General features: G+C 43.7%; 1 protein-coding gene across 1 annotated transcript in view; it reads left to right on the plus strand.

The window, feature by feature from the left end:
- Window positions 1–21,872, plus strand: part of LOC121291542 (stromal membrane-associated protein 2-like) — a 52,244-nt gene that overhangs the window by 10,622 nt on the left and 19,750 nt on the right. Inside the window, exons 2-6 of the mRNA XM_041212893.1 lie at window positions 14,890–15,023; window positions 16,802–16,887; window positions 18,417–18,495; window positions 20,402–20,482; window positions 21,142–21,223. Of these exons, the coding sequence (XP_041068827.1) occupies window positions 14,890–15,023; window positions 16,802–16,887; window positions 18,417–18,495; window positions 20,402–20,482; window positions 21,142–21,223 (462 nt within the window). The remainder of the gene's footprint in view (window positions 1–14,889; window positions 15,024–16,801; window positions 16,888–18,416; window positions 18,496–20,401; window positions 20,483–21,141; window positions 21,224–21,872) is intronic.

A 21,872-nucleotide genomic window follows, 5' to 3' on the forward strand; every position in this document is an offset into this window, starting at 1 on the left:
AAGAAAAGTTTTCACAAAGAAGATTAAAGAGAACACAAAGCAAAATAGTTTACCCATCATAAAAACAAGCTCACACAGGCTGAAGCTGGAGGTGAGTTCCTGAATAGCTCAGTTGTGAGGATTTTGGTATTCTTGGTTTATTTGAGCATGTTTCTGTTGCTGTGAAAGAAACTCTTCCCACCTCACTGAAGCTTGAATGTTTAGTGAAGGACAACGTGATACTGAATCATGTGATATCCTTCAAATTATTGACATTATTCCATGGAAAAGTTAATCCATTGTTGAAATGTTGCGTTAGCAATCCCTGGTTTGGGGGGGCGATTAAGAGACAGAGAGGTGTATAACCTGTACAGACCAACAACGATGGAAGCACAGCACATTTTTATTTTCAATGGGCCCAGAAGGTTTTGGTTCCTTTGTTACAGTCTTGCCCTTACTGGAGTGAAGACACCCTATAACATAATAAAGAGATATAGGTACTTCAGAATACAGTAAATTTCAAAATATCATAATTCGTACCAAGTTCTGGGTTCACTCATCACCCCTGTGCTCACTAAATTACATTGGCTCTCAGTTAAGCAATGCCTCTGTTTTAAAATTCTCATCCTCGTGTTCAAATCCCCCCATGGCCTTGCTCCTCCCTTTCTCTGCACCCTCCTCCAGACTCTGAGGGTTCTGATTTCCTCGAACTCTGCCTTGTGCATCCCTCACTCCCACCACTCCACCATTGGCAGCCACCCAGGTTCAATAGGCCCTGGAAGTTTCCCCCTAAACTTCTCTGTCTTGCTATAAGACTCTACTTAAAACCTTTCTCTTTGACCAAGCTCTGGATCACCTATCCTGATATCTCTTCCTTTGGCTTGATAATGATCCTGTGAAGTGATTTAAGTCACTGTATAAATACAAGTTGTTGAAACATGTTTTGATCAGTTTATAGTGAATGGATGCCCATCCACTGTCCCATAGTTTACTGAAACATGGTCTCCATGCACCCCGCCAGCCAACACCACCACCCTCCCCCAGGTTTTCTGTATGGAGTTTGATGTCATTAGAGCTGCCTGGAGACTTGATGTGAGGGTCACAGTGCTTCTATTGGGGGGAGGGGCGAGGGTGGTTGAGGGCAACACCATTGCACCTCTTCACCAAATCTTCTCTCCTGTCCTGAGCCTTCACATGGCCTGCTGCCCGCTCATCCCTAGGCTGTATTCTGTAATAGAAACAGTACATTAGCCAGTCCACTGATGGCCCATATCTAGCTGTAACAGCTGTAAAAGATAAAAACAAAAAACTGCGGATGCTGGAAATCCAAAACAAAAACAGAATTACCTGGAAAAACTCAGCAGGTTTGGCAGCATCGGCGGAGAAGAAAAGAGTTAACGTTTCGAGTCCTCATGACCCTTCCACAGAACTGAGGGATATAAGGAGAAGGGTGAAATATAAGCTGGTTTAAGGTGGGGTGGGGGGTTGGGTGGAGGGAGAGAAGTGGAGGGGTTGGTGTGGTTGTAGGGACAAGCAAGCAGTGATAGGAGCAGATAATCAAAAGATGTCACAGACAAAAGAACAAAAGAACACAGAGGTGTTGAAGTCGGTGATATTATCTAAACAAATGTGCTAATTAAGAATGGATGGTAGGGCACTCAAGGTATAGCTCTAGTTGGGGTGGGGGGCATAAAAGATTTAAAAATAATGGAAATAGGTGGGAAAAGAAAAATCTATATAAATTATTGGAAAAAACAAAAGGAAGGAGGAAGAAACAGAAAGGGGGTGGGGATGGAGGAGGGAGGTCAAGATCTAAAGTTGGAATTCAACAACTTTAGATCTTGACCTCTCTCCTCCATCCCCACCCCCTTTCTGTTTCTTCCCCCTTCCTTTTGTTTTTTTCCAATAATTTATATAGATTTTTCTTTTCCCACTTATTTCCATTATTTTTAAATCTTTTATGCCCCCCACCCCCACTAGAGCTATACCTTGAGTGCCCTACCATTCATTCTTAATTAGCACATTCGTTTAGATAATATCACCAACTTCAACACCTCTGTGTTCTTTTGTCTGTGACATCTTTTGATTATCTGCTCCTATCACTGCTTGCTTGTCCCTACAACCACACCACCCCCTCCACTTCTCTCCCCCCACCCAACCCCCCACCCCACCTTAAACCAGCTTATATTTCACCCCTCTCCTTATATCGCTCAGTTCTGTGGAAGGGTCATGAGGACTCGAAACATCAACTCTTTTCTTCTCCGCAGATGCTGCCAGCCCTGCTGACTTTTTCCAGGTAATTGTGTTTTTCTTTTGTAACAGCTGTAAGTTGGATTGTTTTCAAGATTATTTATCCTATTTATTGCTTTTGTTTGTCTTAAAGCATTCTCGTGAGTATTGTATCCGGTGAGCTCAGTCAGGGTGCATTAGTTGAATGGTGTGTAACCAAAGCTGGTCATTGTTGGTTTGGTAATAATGGAGTGCTGATTAGTTCAGTGTGGGCACCGGCAGGATGGCACTGTCTGTTCAGGGGCTCTGTGGCTGATAGGGTGGGCACTGTCTATCCTCCTCCTTAGGCAGTCCCTCAGGATCGGGGATGACTTGCTTCCACTCTAGTTCATTGGGTTCTGTGATGACTGATAAGTCCATCGTGCGATCCGCAGACTCTACCCCATGTGGGGCAGGCTGTGCTTGAAGGGTTGGATATTGTTCAGGGGTCTGTCCAATGCCTCGACTTCACCTCAGCACGTTCCCAACAAAGCCTCTCAATGTGTTTGGTGCATTCCTGAATAAGCTTTCTCCATTTTCACTGATGACAAGCTAGGATCTCCCTAGCGTCAGTGAGTATTTTTTTACCTCTTCATGGATGCTTTGAGGACATCCCTAAAGCGTTTCTGCTGCCTTCTGCTGTGACTGAATTCCAACTAGAGCAGTTTCTTCAGCAGCCTGGTGTCAGGTATACAAAGGACAGGTCCTGCCCAGCCGAACTGGTTCTGAGTGATTAGTACCTTGATGTTGGGGACGTTTGCCTGGGAGAGGACACTGCTGTTGCACCGCAGTTTTTGCCACTGGGTTTGGAGGATCTTGCAAAGGCTCCGCTGGTGGTACTTTTCCAGTGCTTTGAGGTGTCAGCTATAGGTTGTCGAAGCCTCTGAAGCATGTAGGAGCACAGGGATCGATGCTTCCTGGTAAACCATGACCTTAGCCCCGGGTTTGAGATCCTGACCCTCAATACCTTTTTCCTCAGTTGGCCAAAGTGTGACACGGCACATTGGAGACAAAGCTGAATTCCATCGTCAATGTCTGCCTTAATTGAAAGACAAATGATTATTTCAGTCTCATGTTTTATTGTGTATTGTCAATGCATTCTTCTGCACCCTTGGAGATACACTATACTTGGGCCATAATCAGGAAGTTGTGGAGATAAGCAGTTTGCATTAAATAGGCTATGTAAATGCAGAACCATCACCACACAACCCACCCCTGCTGCCCTAAAGTGCTTCACAAACAACTGTTAATGCAGAGGAGCAGAATTAGATGGATGATCAAACACTTGGTTAGAAGTGGGTTTGTGGAGAATCTTAGAATAGCAGAGGTGAGGTTCTGGGGAGGGGGGAATCCTGGAGTATGGGATTTAGGTAATTGAAGGCACAGCTACCAATGGTATTTAAGAGTGGGGGGGTGTTAAACAAAGATATCGGAGTGAGAAGAATGAGTAAGGGGAATTGTCGAGCTAGATGAGGCTCTGCAGGAATTTAAACATAAGGATGTGAATTTTATACTCATCAAGTATTGGGAATCATGGAACCAGTGTAACTCAGTGAAAACTGGGCTGCTGAGCAAGTGGGCCTGTTCTGTTACACACCTATTCTGCCCTCCATTTTAACTTATTCCATTTCTCCCAGTATGTGCTGGGCAGAATCTTGGATTATATTTTTTCCCAGTTCTTGTCTACCATCAGTGTTTGCATCGTGTTTGGTAGCTAACCCACGCACTCTAGCTGACTTAATATTGTTCAATGAGCTATCTGTGTTTATCAATCAATTGGCCATGTACTTTGTATTCGGTGGTTAGTGTAGGTAGCTGCTGTACTTTCCCTTTGATGTTTATATCTGTACTCAATTAGAATTCTAGTGGTGTGTTCTTCTCCCACTTAAAAATAAGAATGTGAAGAACTAAAAGCCTGCTATTCTCTAGCTGGGTCCTTCTGTTGGAGCTTTGCTGGTAATGGAATAACTATATCTAGTTCAGGTCCTGGGCTGGGCCAGGTTAATGGCTTTTAACCAAGGAAGCAACGTATATGTTACTACTACAGTCTATGTCCTGGGGTCAGGACAGAGCAAGATCAGCCAAGATTTACACTCCAGTGAGCCCTCTGAAAATGCTGCATGTTGTGCTTTAGTGGGTAAAGATTTAGGTTGGCTGTTTTCAGCCCATTTGGTGTTTGTGTGGAGAATGACCTCTGTATCACAGTACATTTGTGAACCAAAGACCTTCAGGAACCAGTACCATCCAGAGAGAAGGTGCCAAAATTGCACATAGGCAGGACTTGGTCTCCCATTAACTTCGCACCTTTCAGAATGGTCAGAGAAAAGGTTATCTGCTGCACAGTTGGAGAAGTAGAACATGGAATTTGTGGAGATTATTAAGGTTGACTCCTTTCCTTGTTCATTGACATGATGGAGGTTTCTCAGCTTCCAAGAACATACGACCAGAAGTAGGTTATTCGGCCCCTCTAGCTTAGTCCGCCATTCTGTTATCTAAATTATGACTGATCTGCACTTCAATTCCATTTACCCACCTTTGCTGCATGTTCCTGATGCTCTCACCCATCAAGCAATTGAAGCTGGGAGAAGAGAGCATTCACATAACAGCACAGATTTAACAAATAATGCAAACATTCATCTGAAATGTATTTCTGCTGCCTCTGGTACAGCTGTGTTGGCAGATTCAAAGGGTTAAGAATTTTTATTCAATTTGCCTGTCTCCCATCCTCAAGATGCTGCTTCCTTCCTGGATACAGTTCCTTATTGCCACCTGCCTCCCAAAGCCTCACCCAAGTGGCCACCCTTCACATGAGGACAGCATCAGACTGGGCTCTGATGGTGCCATGGTTGAATAGGCTGACAGTGCGCTGCCTTCAGGTCTAATATTTTGCTGCCATTTTCTTCAGAAATAATTCTTTGTTTCATAACAGTCTTGTGAAGCGCCTAGGGGTGTTTTATTACATTAAAGGTGCTATGTAAGTTATTGTTGCAACAAAACCTATTTTAAAAAAAATATCTGATCAGGAATGTGGGCTGTTCTCACGTATCTTATCTGTGTGAGTTGACACTTGGTTCCCTAGCTGACACTCTGCTCTTCCTGTGATGTGCAGATATTATCTCCTTCTGCATTCTGAGCTGTTGTAGATATGTTGTGTTCTTGTGATTTTACTGCTGACCTGTGTGATTTCCTGTAGCTGTTTCCTCACAGTAAGATAGCATGCCCTTCCTTATTAAGCTGTGGTATATGAAATGCTAGCACAGGCTGAGGCCAAAGTTGACGCATGGTTTGACTTTGCACTGCACAGCTTGCAAAACAGGTTAAGAATTTAAACAGAGCAAGAACATTAGCATTTCATAATCTTTCTGCATACATCATCGAGGGAGAGCTCTAAAAACCAAGCGATAAAGAAATGTGTGAAAGCATAGGTTATCAGTGTTTTTTCTTATCCTTCAGTTTAGTCCAGTGGTACTGAGATTATGAAAATACAGCAGTAAACTCTGCAAACCTAAATCTAGGGCAAGTGCCTCCCCTATCCCTGCACCCACACCAACACTAGTTCTATACTGAGTGCCTGAACTTACTGCTTTGTAATTCTGATCCTTTCATTCTAGAAGGGGAGCAGAATGAGCTAGCTGACAGGTTTGACATTTGGGATCAAGACCATGTCAGGCCACAGTGCGTTCGTACATTAAGGTATTGTAACCAAAAATGAAGTAGAACATGAGGCACACTACTTTATAATTTGGTAACTGGTAGCCTTTGAGGGTTCCATGATGATGTACAAAAATTAGCTTTAATACATTTGTCTTATGCAGACATCCTAGGAGAAGCAGCAAAGACTAATGGAACCTCTGTTTTAATATCAATGCAAAGAACAAAAGCTTACTGTTCAGCTAATATTTTGAAATAAAGGTTGAACAGTGGTTTTGGTGAAACTGATGAGATGGGTGATGTTGAGGATGAGCAAGTTACACTTTGGAAGTTGGCATCTTTTAGATGAGACATTAAACTGATGTTCCATCTGCCCCCTCAGATGGCAGTCTATGCACTATTTTGAAGAGTGGGGGAGTCGTCCCTGGAATCCAGCTCAATTCCCTCAACCAGCAACACTAAAAAAAGAGATTGTTTGGGATCTTGCTGTGCAATAATTGACTACTATATTTCCTTACACTACAACCACGACTGCACTTCAAACATACTTTGTTAACTGCAAAGTGGTTTCTGAGGTCATGAAAGGCTATATATAGTCGAGCACTGATACTGATTCATCCGTGAAATCGTGACACCATGGGCTGGTGGGAAAAAGGTTTCTGGTCTGCATGCTCTCTTACCCACTCCACCCTGATTATGTGATCTAGTTTGCCTGGATTCTGCTCTGTTCCCTGTCTGTGTTCCAGTTCCACTGCATTTCAGTGAGGCCTAACCTGAGTACTGGGGCTCCATTCCTTGCTGTGGTTTTAAAAGCTCAGCGGTTCTGTATACTCTTTGCTTTGGACCCCTGTGCAATGCTCCTTGTCTCTCTACTCTTAATCCCAGGTTAGTGTTCTCATGCATGGCCATTCTCAGTGTAAACTCCCCATCTTAGTCCGAGTGAGGCACTAACATATCCAGGCTCAGGCCTGCAATGAAAGGCAAGCTCTTGAGCCACACTGTCTCCTTACAGAGCCCCACTCTCCCTCCCCAAAATTAGAGCCCCCTTTTCACTGTATTCCTAAATCCCTCTCTGCCTTAGATTTCACTGCAGCTCAATCACTGGCCATGTTCTTCTTTTATCCACATCTGTTATAACAGCTCCTGGTCAGGCTCTTCCCCTCTGACTCAAGGAGCCTAGTACCTACATCCAACATTGCTGCTATTTTGCTGTATAACTCATGACTTTAAAAAAAAGTGTAAAGATACAAATAGAATCATATATGGAAACCATGTGTGATAGTCTTTGAAAAACAAAATACTGTGGATACTAGAAATCTGAAATAAAAACAAAGTGCTGGAAATACTGAGCAGGCCAGGCAATATCTGTGGAGCGAGGAACTGAACCAATGCTTCATATTGATGGTCTTTCATCAGAACTGATCAGCTTTCTGTTTTTATGTGATAGTTGTTAATCGGATCCACACCAGTTGGTAAAATCAAAACTTAGACACAAAGCCTTTCCTTCCTGAGAGAGTTTATTGACTTTGTTTAATATCAACACCCCTCACCTCCACCCATTGTCCCAGCTATCCCATAGTTATGTGTTCAAATACCCGTCACCTGTTTCCCTGAATGTAATTGACAATAGTCATGTCATGGATGAAAACCACATGCTTGACAGCCTAGCAGACTCCATGGACAACAGAAGAGAGACCAGTCAGGTGAGGAGAGACTTGCGTAAAGAGAAAGAGTTGCTTTTATATAGTGCCTTTCACATCCTTGGAGCATCCCAAAGCACTTCACAGTCAATTCAATACTGTTTAAATGTGCTAACTGGTGCTGTGTAGCAAAGTGACAGAGTTACATCAGTAAAGTGAGAACGAGAACTGGAAGAATTCAAATGGAAGCAAGCAGGGAGAGAGATACATAGGAGTATAAAAATAGGAGCAGGAGTAGACCATTTGGCCTGTCGAGCCTGCTCTGCCATTCAAACAGATCATGGCTGATCATCTACCTCTCCGCCATTTTTCTCTACTATCCACATATCCTTTGATGTCATTAGTATCCAGAAATCTATCAGTCTCTGTCTTGTACATGCCCAATGATTGAGCTTCCATACTCCTCTGGGGTAGAGATTCACCACCCTGTGAGTGAAGGAATCCCACTTCATCTCAGTCTTAAATGGCCTGCGCCTTATTCTGAGACTGTGTCCCCTGGTTCTAGACTCACCAACCAGGGGAAACATCCTATCTACAGTGTTTTAAAAGTTATCTCAGCGATGTCACAGGACGTTGAGCAGTTATTTGAGAGTAATGGAAAATCCCTTTTGTGTTGTGAGTGAGATTATGTTCTCTTATGTTTCTTTCTAATGAGGGTAATGACTGTAAGTGAGACAGTGAATCTTTTCTGAACTGGGATTGATCACTTGTTGACTGATTAGACCTCTTACTGGACCCGAGTGAGTGTGCCTTCTGGCAGCTTGATAGCTCTCACATTTCACCCCTTGCTCCAAACCCACTGCAATCTGGTTGCAAAAAATCTGCAGTTAGTTTGCAGTCATTGGGTGGGGTAAGAATTGACGGTGCGACTTTGATGAACTTGGGATTTTGGCAGTGTCCCTAATTGTCTTTGAGAAGGTGGTGGTGAGCTGTCATCTTGAACCACTGCAGTCCTTGTGGAATAGGTACACCCAAAGTGCTGTTAGGGAGAGAGTTCCAGGATTTTGACCCAGCGACAGTGAACAGCAATACATTTCCAGGTCAGGATGGTGTTTGTCTTGGAGTGGAACTTGCAGGTGGGTGATAGAGATCACGGCTTTGGAAGGTGCTGCCAAAGCAGCCTTGGCAAGTTGCTGCAGTGCATCTTGTAGATAGTACACACTGCTGCTCTAGTGTACTGATGATGGAGGAAGTGAATGTTAAATTTGTTGGAAGGGATGCCAGTCAAGCGGGTTACTTTGTCCTGGATTGTGTCCAGTATCTTGAGTGTTGTGGGAGCTGCACTCATCGGGGCAAGTGGGGAGTATTCCATCGCACTCCTGACTTGTGTCTTGTAGATGGTCAGGAGGTGTGAGTTACTTGAAACTTTATCTGAGGTATTGTGCGTACCACTCAGGCACAAGTACTGAATACAGAATTGGTGCTTTAAAGTATAGTCAAGATGTGAGTCTGAAGATCCCAGAGGACAAGATTTCCTCCTTTCCAAAAGGGGCTGAGTTTCTATATTCTAATTGGCTGCTGACCAGTTTAAGAAAGAAAAGATGCATATATATAATGTCCCTCAGACATGCCAAAACGCTTTACAATCTTCACTGCAGTTGAAGTGTGGCCACTGTTACAACAAAGAAAATATCCACAGCAAGTTCCCAAAAAAGCAATGTGATAATGTCCAGACAATCTGTCTTAGTGATGTTGGTTGAAGGCTTTCACTTCAGTTCTGAAGAAGATTCATATTCAACTCAAAACGTTAACTCTATCTCTACAGTTGCTGCCAGAACTGTTGAGTATTTCCAGCACTTTGTTTTTATATGCATAACCTAAATTAATTTATACTCTTTAAATGCTGCGCATTGTAGAAGAAAGGCAAAAAACTGCAGGTGCCAGAAAGCTGAAACAAAATGCTGGAAATATTCAGATCAGGCAGCTTCTGTGGAGAGAGAAATCATTTAAGGCCAGTGACCTTTCTTCAGAATATTGTAGGCTCTTTTGTAAGAATATTTACTTCACTTGCTCCACTTACAGGGAGGTGGATTGGCACCATGGAGATGTGTGATACTTGGTGTAGCAGTTTTCTGGAAGTGTCAGTTTATGGAGTTGTGGTGTAAATTTGTTGATCACAGATTTTGTTTTGGTGTGTTTGAAAATTGTAGCCACTGGGTTTTCAATCATTGATTCGGTGTAGTTATGCAAATCATTGACTTTTTTAAGCCTTGCAGGAGGAAGCCATTTAAACTGAAACCAAAATTGAGGAAGTGAAAGTTCTATGAGGTGGCAGTATTTATTAGGGGAGCACCAGAACACCTCAGCCCAGAACAAAGAAGAAATGACGAAGTGAATTGCAAAATGCAACACTGAGCTTGAGTTTTGCAGGATTGTGAGAGGGATGAAGGACTGAGGGACTTTGAAAGTTCTTGCAAAGAATTAATTAAAAAGCAGGAGACTGAGGGTGTATGACACTGCAGTTGTGACATTGGTGTGAAGTGGTTTAATTTTGCGCGGATCCCACTGGAATCAGATGTCGGGGACTAATTGACATCAGAGTGGAGTGAGACTCCCTGGGAAGGCAGTATCTCTGCTCACTCTGAAGGCACCTCCTGCCCTTCCTCAGACCTGGCCTTGGCACCTTCCGCCCTTCCTGGTCTGTACTTTATTCCTTGTCTTGGCTTTCTCAACCTGTTCCTCTCAAACAAAATACAGTAGGTTTCAGAATGTGTTTCTGAAGAAGAAGCCTGTGCATGTCCCAAAGAGTACAGTGCTGTTAGTCTGTCCTGACCCCTGAGACAACATTATAGAGGATTCATGACTGGCCTATGTTAAAGGGATGAAGATCTGTCTCCATTGAGGACAAAACCCTCTGTTGCTGTTTAACCCCAAATGTCCTTTCAGATCACCATTGTTGAGTTGAGGATCCAAATGTCCTCTCAGTACATCATCCAAAGCAAAGTACTCTTCCTGACTCCACCTGACAATAACTGATTGCTCTTGGGCAGTTATCAGCCATCGAGGTCAAGCTAACTAAGCTTCCTGCTTTGTAGGGTCATGACAATCTCTCTATCTGTATCTCAAAATCACCATCCTGGGAATGTGAGAAGTATTGCCTTTCACGATTAGTTCAGGTTCTCATTTTCATCAGGTTCCTATATTCGGGCTGCATCTGATGTTTGCTGGAATTTTGTGCGGTACTTATCAGGATCTCCCTCATACATAGATTGAGAGTTACCTCTGGTAAAACCAATTATCACCTACTTTGGTACAGATTCAACATGAGTCAGGTCAGGCAGTATATTTGTGGAAGTGCCTTGTCCTCTTTGCCCCTGCTGTTCAGAGCATTAAGTTGAATACCACTAAGTGTACTTTTTATTTTGATTTCTGGTCTGTGTGGCAGGGCATTAGGTTAGATGTTACAGTTGGCATCAGCACCCTGGGCTAAAAGAAAATTAGGTAGTACTATACCCCCCCCCCCCCCCCCCCAACAAAAAAAAATGTTATACAGTGACAGACCTGCGCCCACCGGTATTGTACTCCAGTGTAAGATAATAACAGACCCAGTACTGTACCCCAGTGTTACATAGTGACAGACCTCTCCCCACCAGTACTGTACCCCAGTGTTATACAGTGGCAGACCTCTCCCCACCAGTACTGTACCTCTGCCTATATAGTGACAGACCTCTCCCCACCCGTACTGTACCCCTGTACTATATAGTGACAGACCTCGCCCCACCAGTACTGTACCTGTGTTTTACAGTGACAGCCCTGTGCCCACCTGTACTGCACCCCTGTGTCATACAGGACAGACCTCTCCCCACCAGTAGTGTACCCCTGTGTTATATAGTGACAGATCTCTCCCCACCAGTACTGTATCCCAGTATTATACAGTGACAGGCCTGTGCCCACCAGTACTGTACAGCAGTGTTATACAGATTGGGGGAGAATTCAATCTGTTTGATCTTCAAATTCACCTGAGAGCTGACCTCCTAACAATTCAACTATAAGTAGCCTCGCAGCTTACTGAGAATCCTCTGCTTTACAGGACCTCCACTTCAGCCAAAGCATTAATTCAGCTAAGAAACTACAGGTCAACTGCAGAAGACCTCTCACCACTCGTACTGTACCCATGTTATATAGTGACAGACCTGTCCCCACCACTACTGTACCCAGTGACAGACCTGTACCTGCCATCTGGTGAATCTCATCAATAAGCTGTTTATTTTGAAGGCTTAACTTTACTGCATGTTTATAGATTTGTTCCACTTCTAGCTTTCTCCCCATCTTTAAGCACACCATTGTGAGTGAGCCCCAGACCTGTGCATTCGTGTTCCACAGAATATTTGCTCCACAAAGTGCATTTGTCAGTTTGTTAAGCCTATAGCAGGCTATGCCAACTCCTAACCAGGACAAACAGGATTGTGCTGTCTGGGAGGCAAAGAGGTTGCTAGATTTGGCTGATTTATATGATTGAAAATTTTCTACCTGACGATAAAGGGAGCATTATAAAACAAAGTACGATACTGAGCCGCATAAAGTGATATTAGGTCAGATGACCAAAGGCTTGGTCAAAGAGTCGGTTTTAAGGAGAGTGAGGCCCCTGTGGGCTTTTCCCATTCCTAGTCTAGAGGTGTTTATGATGAACAGTTTTCTTGTGATTATTAAACACATTCATGTAAACAGGAAAATTACAGTTAACCTCTAAAGTCCAAGTAAAAACGACATTACAGCAATTTTGGAGGAGAGAACCTGGAACCATAAGCAATAGAATTGGGCTGTGACTAGAAGTTCAGTCATAAACTCCACAGGGGTGTAGTACAGGTGGGGACAGGACTGTCACTATATAACATGGGGGCATAGTGCTGGTGGGGACAGGACTGTCACTGTAACGCTGGGGTACAGTACTGGTGGGTACAGCACAGTCACTATAACATTGGGGTACAGTATGGGTGGGGACAGGTCTGTCACTTTCTAACGGGTACAGTACTTGCGGGTGCAGGTCAGCCACTGTATAATACTGGGGTACAGTGCTGGTGGGATCAGGTCTGTCACTGTATGATACTGGAATACAGTGCTGATAAGTACAGGCCTGTTGTATAACACTAAGTGGGTATAGTACTGGTGGGTACAGCTCTATCATTGTGTAACACTGGGGTACAATACTGGTGGGTACAGATCTGTCACTTTATGACACTGGGGTACAGTACTGATGGGTACAGGTCTGTCACTTGTCTGACACTAAGGGGATACAGTACTGGTGGGTACAGGTGTCTCACTGTGTAATATTGTGGAGGGAGTATAGTACTACCTAATTTTCTTTTAGCCCAGGATTCTGATGCTATTTGTAATGTCTAACTCAATGTTCAGGCTGAGATCTGCCACACAGACTAGAATTCAAAATATAGCCCTGACTAGTACCCTTGTGACATTTCATTATGTTAAAGGCACTATGTAATTATAATTTTTTGTTGTCTGTGAGAAACGTTCCTATTTCTCAGTCACAATCCGTGCCCAAAGAAAACTAATGGATGCATAGCAGTGCAGAGACAATGAACAGAATCTTACTGCTTTAGTGGAGCATCAGGATCATTTTTATTTCAGCAACTCGAATACGGGCCTTCCAGTTGCCCTTTCTGGAAGGCAACCAATTAACAGCCGCCTCCAGGTTCTGAACAATTAGGGGGATGGGTGGGATGACAGCCATATTGTGTGAGGAATGATTTCTATTTAAAGAGGCCACGGCACGTTGCAGAGAAACTCACCAGCAGCTGGATTTTTTGAGGCTTCAGCAACCACAGGAATGGAGAGGAAATGTGTGAAAGCTCCTCCCTGGAAGTTGTGGGAATAGTTGCTGCTGAGTGTCATTGTGCACATATGTACCAATTTCAAATTAATCTAAGTGAATGAAGTGACTTTGTGCTTGCACACACATGCATGGATATGTAGTTGTGATTGTGCGCATGTGTGTTGTGCACACACTGGCCATTGTTGGTGCTGCCTGCTTTAGCTTGGTCTGCCACATGACTTTGTTTGAGGGATGCTGTGAGGACAAAACACACGTTCATCTTTTCAGCAAATCATGTCAATCCAATTTTCCTTATTGTACGGTGAAAACAGCTTGCATTTTATTAGCACCTTTAATGAAGTAAAACATCCCATGGCACTTCACAGGAGCTTTATCAAACAAAATTTGGCTCACAAGGAGATATTAGACCAAAGGCTTGCTCAAAGAGGTCAATTTGACGGAGTCCTTAGACAGCCAGAGGCATTCCTGCCAATGGTGGCATAGTTAAAATGGCAGATGTTTAAGAGGCCAGTATGGGATGGTGATCAATTAGACTAAAGTCACAGAAGTGCCAGGCATATTTGCTAGGACAGAATGTTCTGAGTACACACCTAGGAGGATAGAGTACGCAGCTGGGATAGACTCAGGAGATGGGTACACAATGGGCATAGGGTAAGAGGAGAGGGTACGTGGCTGACGTTGATCCTGATATACTAGAATATGAAATCTCTCACTATGAGGATTCCCACTGATGTCCACTCCACTAAATCAGTGTTGTACAACTTCTCCTAACTTCTCTAAGCAAAGAACCTCTTCTTCAGACCAGGATTGTTTATTTAGTGAATGCAAATCTCTGAAAACAAGTGATAGCCTCCTCATTTGCTGAGTTTAAAGTTATTAGTCCACCACTTAATCAGTAAGGGGCACACTCCTCAATAACATGCAACATTGTTTGTGTCTCTCCACAAGTGCACGAGGAGTTTGTACTGAGGCCATAGTGATGGAGGTTGGCTGCACAGGGCCCCTGGCCCATGCTGAACCTGTTTAGCAAGGACCACTCTCATTGTGGTAATTCAAAGCCTACCATTCGACAGATGGGGTTTGTCGCAAGGAACTTTTTTAACTTCCCATGTTTCCCATTCCTTGATTTAAAATCTGTCTGCTGGTAGATCTTGCTCAGGAAGGGTGCTCCATATGGGCCGTTGAGATGGAAGGCGGTCATTAGGTGGGTTAATCAGCACATCATGGAGATGTAAGTGAAGTGCAGCATAGATAGTTTCAACTAGCTTGTGGGTTTTCATCAATCAGATGTGTGGGAGATTGATGTTTGCGAGGTGCTATATATATGTGATATATATATATTATATATTATTATTATATTCAGGCCAATAAATTTCTGGTATTTCCTATCTTTATGTTAGAGTAATTTGTTCTCCTGACCCTTCGGATTTTTGCCATCATTTGCACTGGCTGTTTTTGACCTGAAGTTTTTGCTTCAGACTTTCTCTGTTCCTTTTATAGGACCAAGATGGGCTTCATGGAACCTGGGAGTGTTTGTGTGCATTCGCTGTGCTGGTATTCACAGAAACCTTGGCGTCCACATCTCCAAAGTGAAATCCGTCAATCTGGACCAATGGACACCAGAACAGATACAGGTACTGTACACTTTGAGCAGTGCACAGGGAGGGCAGCGCAGGGTGGGGAGGGGGGATGCAGGGTGGTGTGGGGGGGAGTGGGAGCAGCACAGGTTGGTGTGGGGGGAGGGGGCAGCACAGGGTGATGGGGGGAGAGGGTGGCACAGGGTGATGGGGGGAGGGGGTGGAGCAGGGTGGTGTGGGGGAGGAGGAAAGGACGACGCAGGGTGGTGTGGGGGGGAGGAGGGGGTGGCACAGGGTGGTGTGGGGCAAAGGGTGGCACAGGGTGGTGGGGGGGAGGAGGGGACGGCACAGGCTGGTGTGGGGGGGAGGAGGGGGCAGCACAGGGTGGTGTGGGGGGGGAGGGGGGCGGCACAGGATGGTGTGGGGAGTGGGGAAGGAGAGGGGGAGCGATGCAGGGTGGGGCACAGTGAATCGCTAGGGGTTACATCATGTTGGGGGCAGAGTAGGACCTTGGGATGGAGCAGGGTGGTGGGTAATTGGTATAGATAAGGCAGCAACTGTCTTCGCTCTAATCACATACTCGCTCTGATTTGGAAAGTTGTGGTTTCAAGTCCCATTCCAGGACTGAAACACTATAGACTGGTTCTTGAGTGCAGTGCTGAGCCATGGTGTGCCATTGTGTGTGCTGTTTCTTGTATGGTATGTTAAAGTTAAGGCTCAGTTCAGATGGAAAACATCCTGTGGAACTAAAAGAGGCGGAGAGTTCTCCCAATGTGCTGAACCAAAATCAATGAAATACATTACTTGATCGATGAAGGAGTGCTTCTCTTCTACAGAAATGAGTTTCTGGATAATAAATGAGAAGTGAAGTCTTGTGATGATTTGTGTGGGTTCTGTTTAACAGCAGTTACTAAGATATCCCATTTACTACAGACAGTGGAACACGAAGCAACCACTGCTCTTTCTCCGCCCACGTCCAGCAGCCACCAGACTAATCCCTCCCGCCCCCAAGCAAATGTGGAACTATTTTACCTCCGGCACTGTTGCTGACAGTAGCTCAGTGCACATTTTTGAAGGTTCGAACCACTGATTTGAGCTCTACTGACTTTATCAGGTCTGAATTCAATGGCACAAGTTGAATATCTTGAGTTAGGCTTCCATTCAAGGGGAATAACAAGAGCTAAGATTAAAGTTGATCCACGGCTGGTCTATGCCTCTCCTCAATATAATAAAGGCAAAATACTGCAGATGCTGGAAATTTGAAATAAGAACAGAAAATGCTGGAAAAACTCAGCAGCTCTGGCAGCATCTGTGGAGAGAGAAACAGAGGTAATGTTTCAAGTCTGTACGCCTCCTGTTCAGAACTCCTCAATTGGGAGTGATGTGTGTGGCACTGTCATAATTTTCTCAGTGCTGAAACTGGGCAAGAAGCGAGTGCCAAGAGCTTTGTAAGAAAATCATTCACCCATATTGGGAAAGAATGCTGGGATCAGCATGGCACAGCGTGGTGGGATCAGCAGGTTGCCGGATCCCGCCTCCTGCTGGGATCAGCATGGCGCCCCCTCTACCTCGCACTGGGATCAGCACGATGCTGACTTTGCTTCCTGATTGAGTGAGCTCTTTTCATTAGTCTATCTGCTGACTGATCCATAGTTCCTGGTGGAATTGGAAGAGTTTTGAAAGGTTCTGGGATGTATTTTTAAGAATGGGTTTAGTTGGAGTTTGATTTCAAAATTGCATCAGAGTGTCGATCCTGTGGGTACTGTAGTGTTAATGATGGAGCTGATGTAATGTTCTGGTAACTCCTTGAATTCTTGTGCTTTTGTCTACAATAGTGCATTCAAGAAATGGGAAACTCAAAGGCCAGGAAATTGTACGAAGCCCACCTTCCCGCTAACTTCAAGCGGCCACAAATGGACCAGTATCCTTTTCAAAGCTTATGCTGGGACTCAGTGAGTCCAAGGAGCTATTTTCTACAAGCAGAAGTTCAGAGAGACTGCAGAATGCTACAGTACAACGGGATCTGGGTGTCCTTGTACATGAATCACAAAAAGTTGGCATACAGGAATAGGAAATATTTAGGGAGACAAATAGAATGTTGGCCTTTATTGCAAGAGGGGTGGAATATAAAAGTAGTGAAGTCTTGCAACAACTGTACAGGGCATTGGTGAGACTGCACCTAAAGTACTGTGTACAATTTTGGTCACCCTACTTAAAGAGAGGTATACTTTACATTGGAAACGGTTTGGAGAAGGTTCACTAGGCTGATTCCTGGGGTGAAAGGGTTGCTTTCTGAGGAATGGTTGAGCAGGTTGGGCCTATACTCAATGAAGTTTAGAGGAATGAGAGGTGATCTTATTGAAACATATAAGATTCTGAGGGAGCTTGAAAGGGTGGATCCTGAGAGGATGTTTCCTCTCGTGGGGAAATCTACAACTAGGGGGTACGGTTTCAAAATAAGGCAACTTCCATTTAAGATGGAGATGAGGAGGATTTTTTTCTCTGAGGTCATTGATCTTTGGAATTCTCTTCCACAGCAGTCAGTGGAGGCTGGGCCATTGAATACATTCAAGGCTCAGTTAGACAGATTTTTGATCGACAAGGGAGGTGAGGGTTATGGGGGCAAGTAGGAAGGTGGAGCTAAGGCCACAATTCGGTCAGCCATGATCTTATTGAATGGTGGAGTGGGTTCGAAGGGCTGAATAGCCTACTCCTCCTATTTCTTATGTTCTTAGCCTTGCTTAATCAATGCATTGTTATGTACACCACCACAGTGACTTAGTCACTTGTATTTATTTATACATAGTGGAAAATATTTTGTTTAGATTCCTCACTGTGGACCGCGAATTTTAAAAAGGCAGTTGGTAATGTTAGATTTTTTTTTAACATCCTCCTGCTATCTAACTTTTCTTAGAGTGGACAGGTCACTAGCCCCCAAACTCTCTGCCAGTGGCAATGGTTTTGTGAGACAGCTATTGGACACACAGAAAAAGGTGAGGTCACCTTCCCTTCCCCTCACTCTAACAGCAATAATAACAATTTATGCCCTTCATGTAATAAAATGCCCCAGTGCCCTTCACATCACTGTAATTAGAGCATGAAAAGAATCAACACTGAGCCTTAGTATGAGTTAGGGTTTTGGATGAGCTCAAGTCTATGGAGAATGAAAGATGGGAGGGCGGCTTGGAAGTATTAGAATAGTTTAGTTTCGAGCCAACAAAAGTTATGGATGAAGGGTTTCGGCAGCTAATGGGCTGAATCAAGGGCACAGATGGGCAATATTACAAAGGTGGAAGTAAGTGGTTGTGGTTTTGGACAGAGGTATGGATCGGTAGCTCAGCTCAGGGAATCCTCTCTTGCTTCCCTTATGGTGTGGAACTAGGTCAGTATATTGCCTAGGGAATTTGAAATCCACTTATCTCTTAATTATGCCTTCAACTTGTTACTCAGAGCTGTGGAGGGCTTCATAAGAGACAAATATGAAAAGAAGAAGTATTTCGATAGAAGTATTGATATCGCTGCATTCAGGGTGAGTGACTCTTCCCTCAGCAACTGTCATGGAAATTCTGGAAATCATAAGCATGTTGGGTTAGAATTGAAGGCTCAGTCAGAATATCCAACTCTTTCGTGCATTTCTCAGGCCCTGCACAGGACTCAGCTGGGCCTATCTGTCTTTCCGCAGCCTACAGAACTCATGAACATCTCATATATATATATATATATATATATATGTATAATAGAGAGAGGTTGTTTTTTTAACAGATTGTTATCTTCCTTTTCTCGACTTGCAAATTCTATATAAAGACACTTCTGGGTTCATTTCCTCCTTTATGTGACTCTGAAGCCTCCACATTTCATGCTGTTCAGATGAATCCACCTGCATGCATTGCTAAGTTGAGCTACAATGTTGGTTATACAATGCTGTTTAAAACCATGCTCTGGAAAGCATGCTCTGCAGATCAATTGAAGGTTACATGGTTGTAATTGGCAGGGGCAGGGTTTTGGGTTACGTATATGCTAGAAGGATTGCGACCAAAGGTTGCGAGATGTGGTCCATGTATTGAGTGTAATTGCTGCACAATAAATAGTGTTCATCTTACTAACTTCAAGTAAATAAATTTATTACCCTCATATTACCAATAGGCTAACGATAGGGCAGACGTGTGATAGATGTAATTTAATACAGGGAGGTATGAGGTGATGCATTTTGGTGCAAGGGATAGCGACAGGTAACTTAAATTTAATGGCACACTTCTAAATAGTGTTCAGGGACAGAAGGGCCGAAGCGCATATGAAGGTGGCAGGCCATATTGAGAGTAGTTAGCAAAGCATTTGGGATCTTGGGCTTCATAAACAGGCGTTGAGCACAAAAGTAGGGAAGTTATGCTGAACTTTTATCCCGCTAGATTATTTCGTTCAATTCTGGTCGCCACATTTTAAGAAGGATGTGAGAGCCCTTGAGAGGGCGCAGAGGAGATTTACCAGAATGGTTCGAGGGATGAGGCATTTTAGCTGCAAGGTTAGGTTGGTGAAGCTGGGTTTATTCACCTTGGGGCCTAGAGATTGGGGGCAGATTTGATAGAGGTGTACAAAATTATGACAGGTTTGGATAAGGCAGACAAGGAAAAACTGTTTCCTTTAGGAAATAGTACAAGGACTGGGGGACACAGATTTAACGTTTTGGACAAGAGATGCAGAGGGACTGTGTGAAAAAACATTTTTACCTAGAGAGTGGTAAATGACCTGGAACACTACCTGTGAGGGTGATGAAAGCTGTGATGATCAATGATTTCAAAGGGAAATTGGATGGACATTTGAAGGAAATAAACTTGGAAAGCTATGGGGATTGCTCTGCAGAGAGCCATGAACTTGATGGGCCAAATGGCCTCCTGTTCTGTAAGCAATTCTATGATTATGACAGTTGCATAAGAATCCCTTGACTATATTTATTGATATATTTATTTTCATGTCAGTCCAGTTGCTTTATAGAAAGTTCACATTTTACACTGTTAGAGTTTCATACAAAAAGAACCATTCACAGTCTTGTCTTTGGGACGGCATTATTGTACAGGGCTTGTGAACAGCTTGTCCTGGCACAGCCGCGAATGGCCGTTCTTCCTCACCCTCTTTTTAGCTCTAAAATGTGCCTATGTTTGTTGCACTCAGAACGAAGCTTTACCCTGATGCCTTTAGAGTTGTGGGGACATTTAGATGCATTTCTGATGTGTATGAGGCCTTAAAGTTACAGTAATTGAAATTTTTGAATTCCACAAGATTGATGAAGATGTGCATCAAGGAAAATTTCTGCTGGGCTGCTGCCTGCCTTGACACCTATTATCCAAAGCCCCCTTGTCTCATGGGATTCGTCGTTCTGACAGAGTTTTTGTTCCCCACTCCCCCCAAATCTGCTTAAACTTGCAGCTTTTCTCTTCTAGAAAGAAAATAACAAATGGAAGAAAGAGAGTAAAGAAAAGGAGAGCAAAACTGCACCAGTTATTTTTGAAAAAGTTAAAGTGGTGAGTGTATGGTTTGTCTGTACCCCTGGCTCCGACTGAGGGGAGTAACTGAACGAGTTAGGATGATCGAACTGCAAGTGCAGCAACTAGGTTTTACTCTCAAGTGGGAAAGAGTGTCTTCACTGAAAGGACTGTGGATCTGGTGTAAAACCATTCTGGAGGCCCAGTGGATAGTTACAGCAAAATTTGGGAACCTTTGGGTAAAGAGTTCTAAAATATAACCCTGTAACTGGAAATAAAATGATAAGAACAGGAGTAGAAATTTGAAACTGTTGTAAAGGGGAGAATTTCAGAGTAGGTTTATCTCTTTCGGGTGTCCATGGCAAACATCACTGGTACTGTTAAGTAACTCAGGCCACTAGCAATTATTAGAACAAATGTGCAGCTTCCGATCGCTGCACTTATTCCCCTAGCTCTGAAGCTAGTTATTTGGCATAAAAATAGAAAATAGTGGGGATACTCAGCAGGTGTGGCAGCATCTGTGGAGAGAGAGAGATAAGAGTTTGATGACCGTTTTTCAGAACTAATTATTTTGACTAGTTTATCTGTTCAGGGTTAACAAGTCCAGTTCCCTTCATGAGGCCTTTCAGATTTTGCTGTATGAATCTTATCTGGTGAGGTGTAGTGAACTGCTTTGAATTTTTTTTTTCTCCATTAAGCCACCAAAGAAAGATGAACAGCAGCAATTGAAAACGAGCCCTTCAATACCTGCTGGCTCTACTATTGACCTGCTGGGACTAGGTAAGGACAAGTATCCCAAGTCTCTCAACACTTACCTTTCTTGTGGTTGTACAGCAGCCATTGTCTATGTCACCCTTTCATGTTCCCAGCCGTATTTTTCCTTAATTTGCTGCTGTCACCTTCAAGTAATGATCCTGAGCAAAGTACAGTTTCAAGGCAGTTCTTTATGGCTCTTTAAATCTCAAAACCACCCTTAAAATGAGGACCCTTGTTTAATTCCCTTCATTGGAGAGCTCGAGGCTCAAGGAGCCCGAAGTGTATTGCTGCCGAGTGTGTAGTCTGTGAGTTCTGAAATGAGACCGGGGACAGAGATGAGCTTTTTGAAGGATCAGGGTAAATGAAGTACTAACAATATGTCAGAGGAGGTGCTGAGGGCTTAATTTAAGTTCCATTCTGAAACTTTTTTTGTAACTTTACATTTTGTTTACATTCTGTTTTCATTGGTTGGGAGGGAGCATCCTCATTGCTATTGCTGTTACTTCAGTGACCTGTCAGAGTAGTTAGCTGCACCTAGGCCTATTCCCTGTTTATTGTTTACCTCACCCTGATCAAACAAGCTGCCCTATGTTTAAACAGGCCCTGTACAGATGAGCAAATTGCACTCTGGAGGGAATTAGTTGCAGCCAACGTACAGTGTTGCCAACTGGTT

This window comes from Carcharodon carcharias, chromosome 19 (genome assembly GCF_017639515.1).
Source record: "Carcharodon carcharias isolate sCarCar2 chromosome 19, sCarCar2.pri, whole genome shotgun sequence".
Taxonomy (NCBI): Eukaryota; Metazoa; Chordata; class Chondrichthyes; order Lamniformes; family Lamnidae; genus Carcharodon; species Carcharodon carcharias.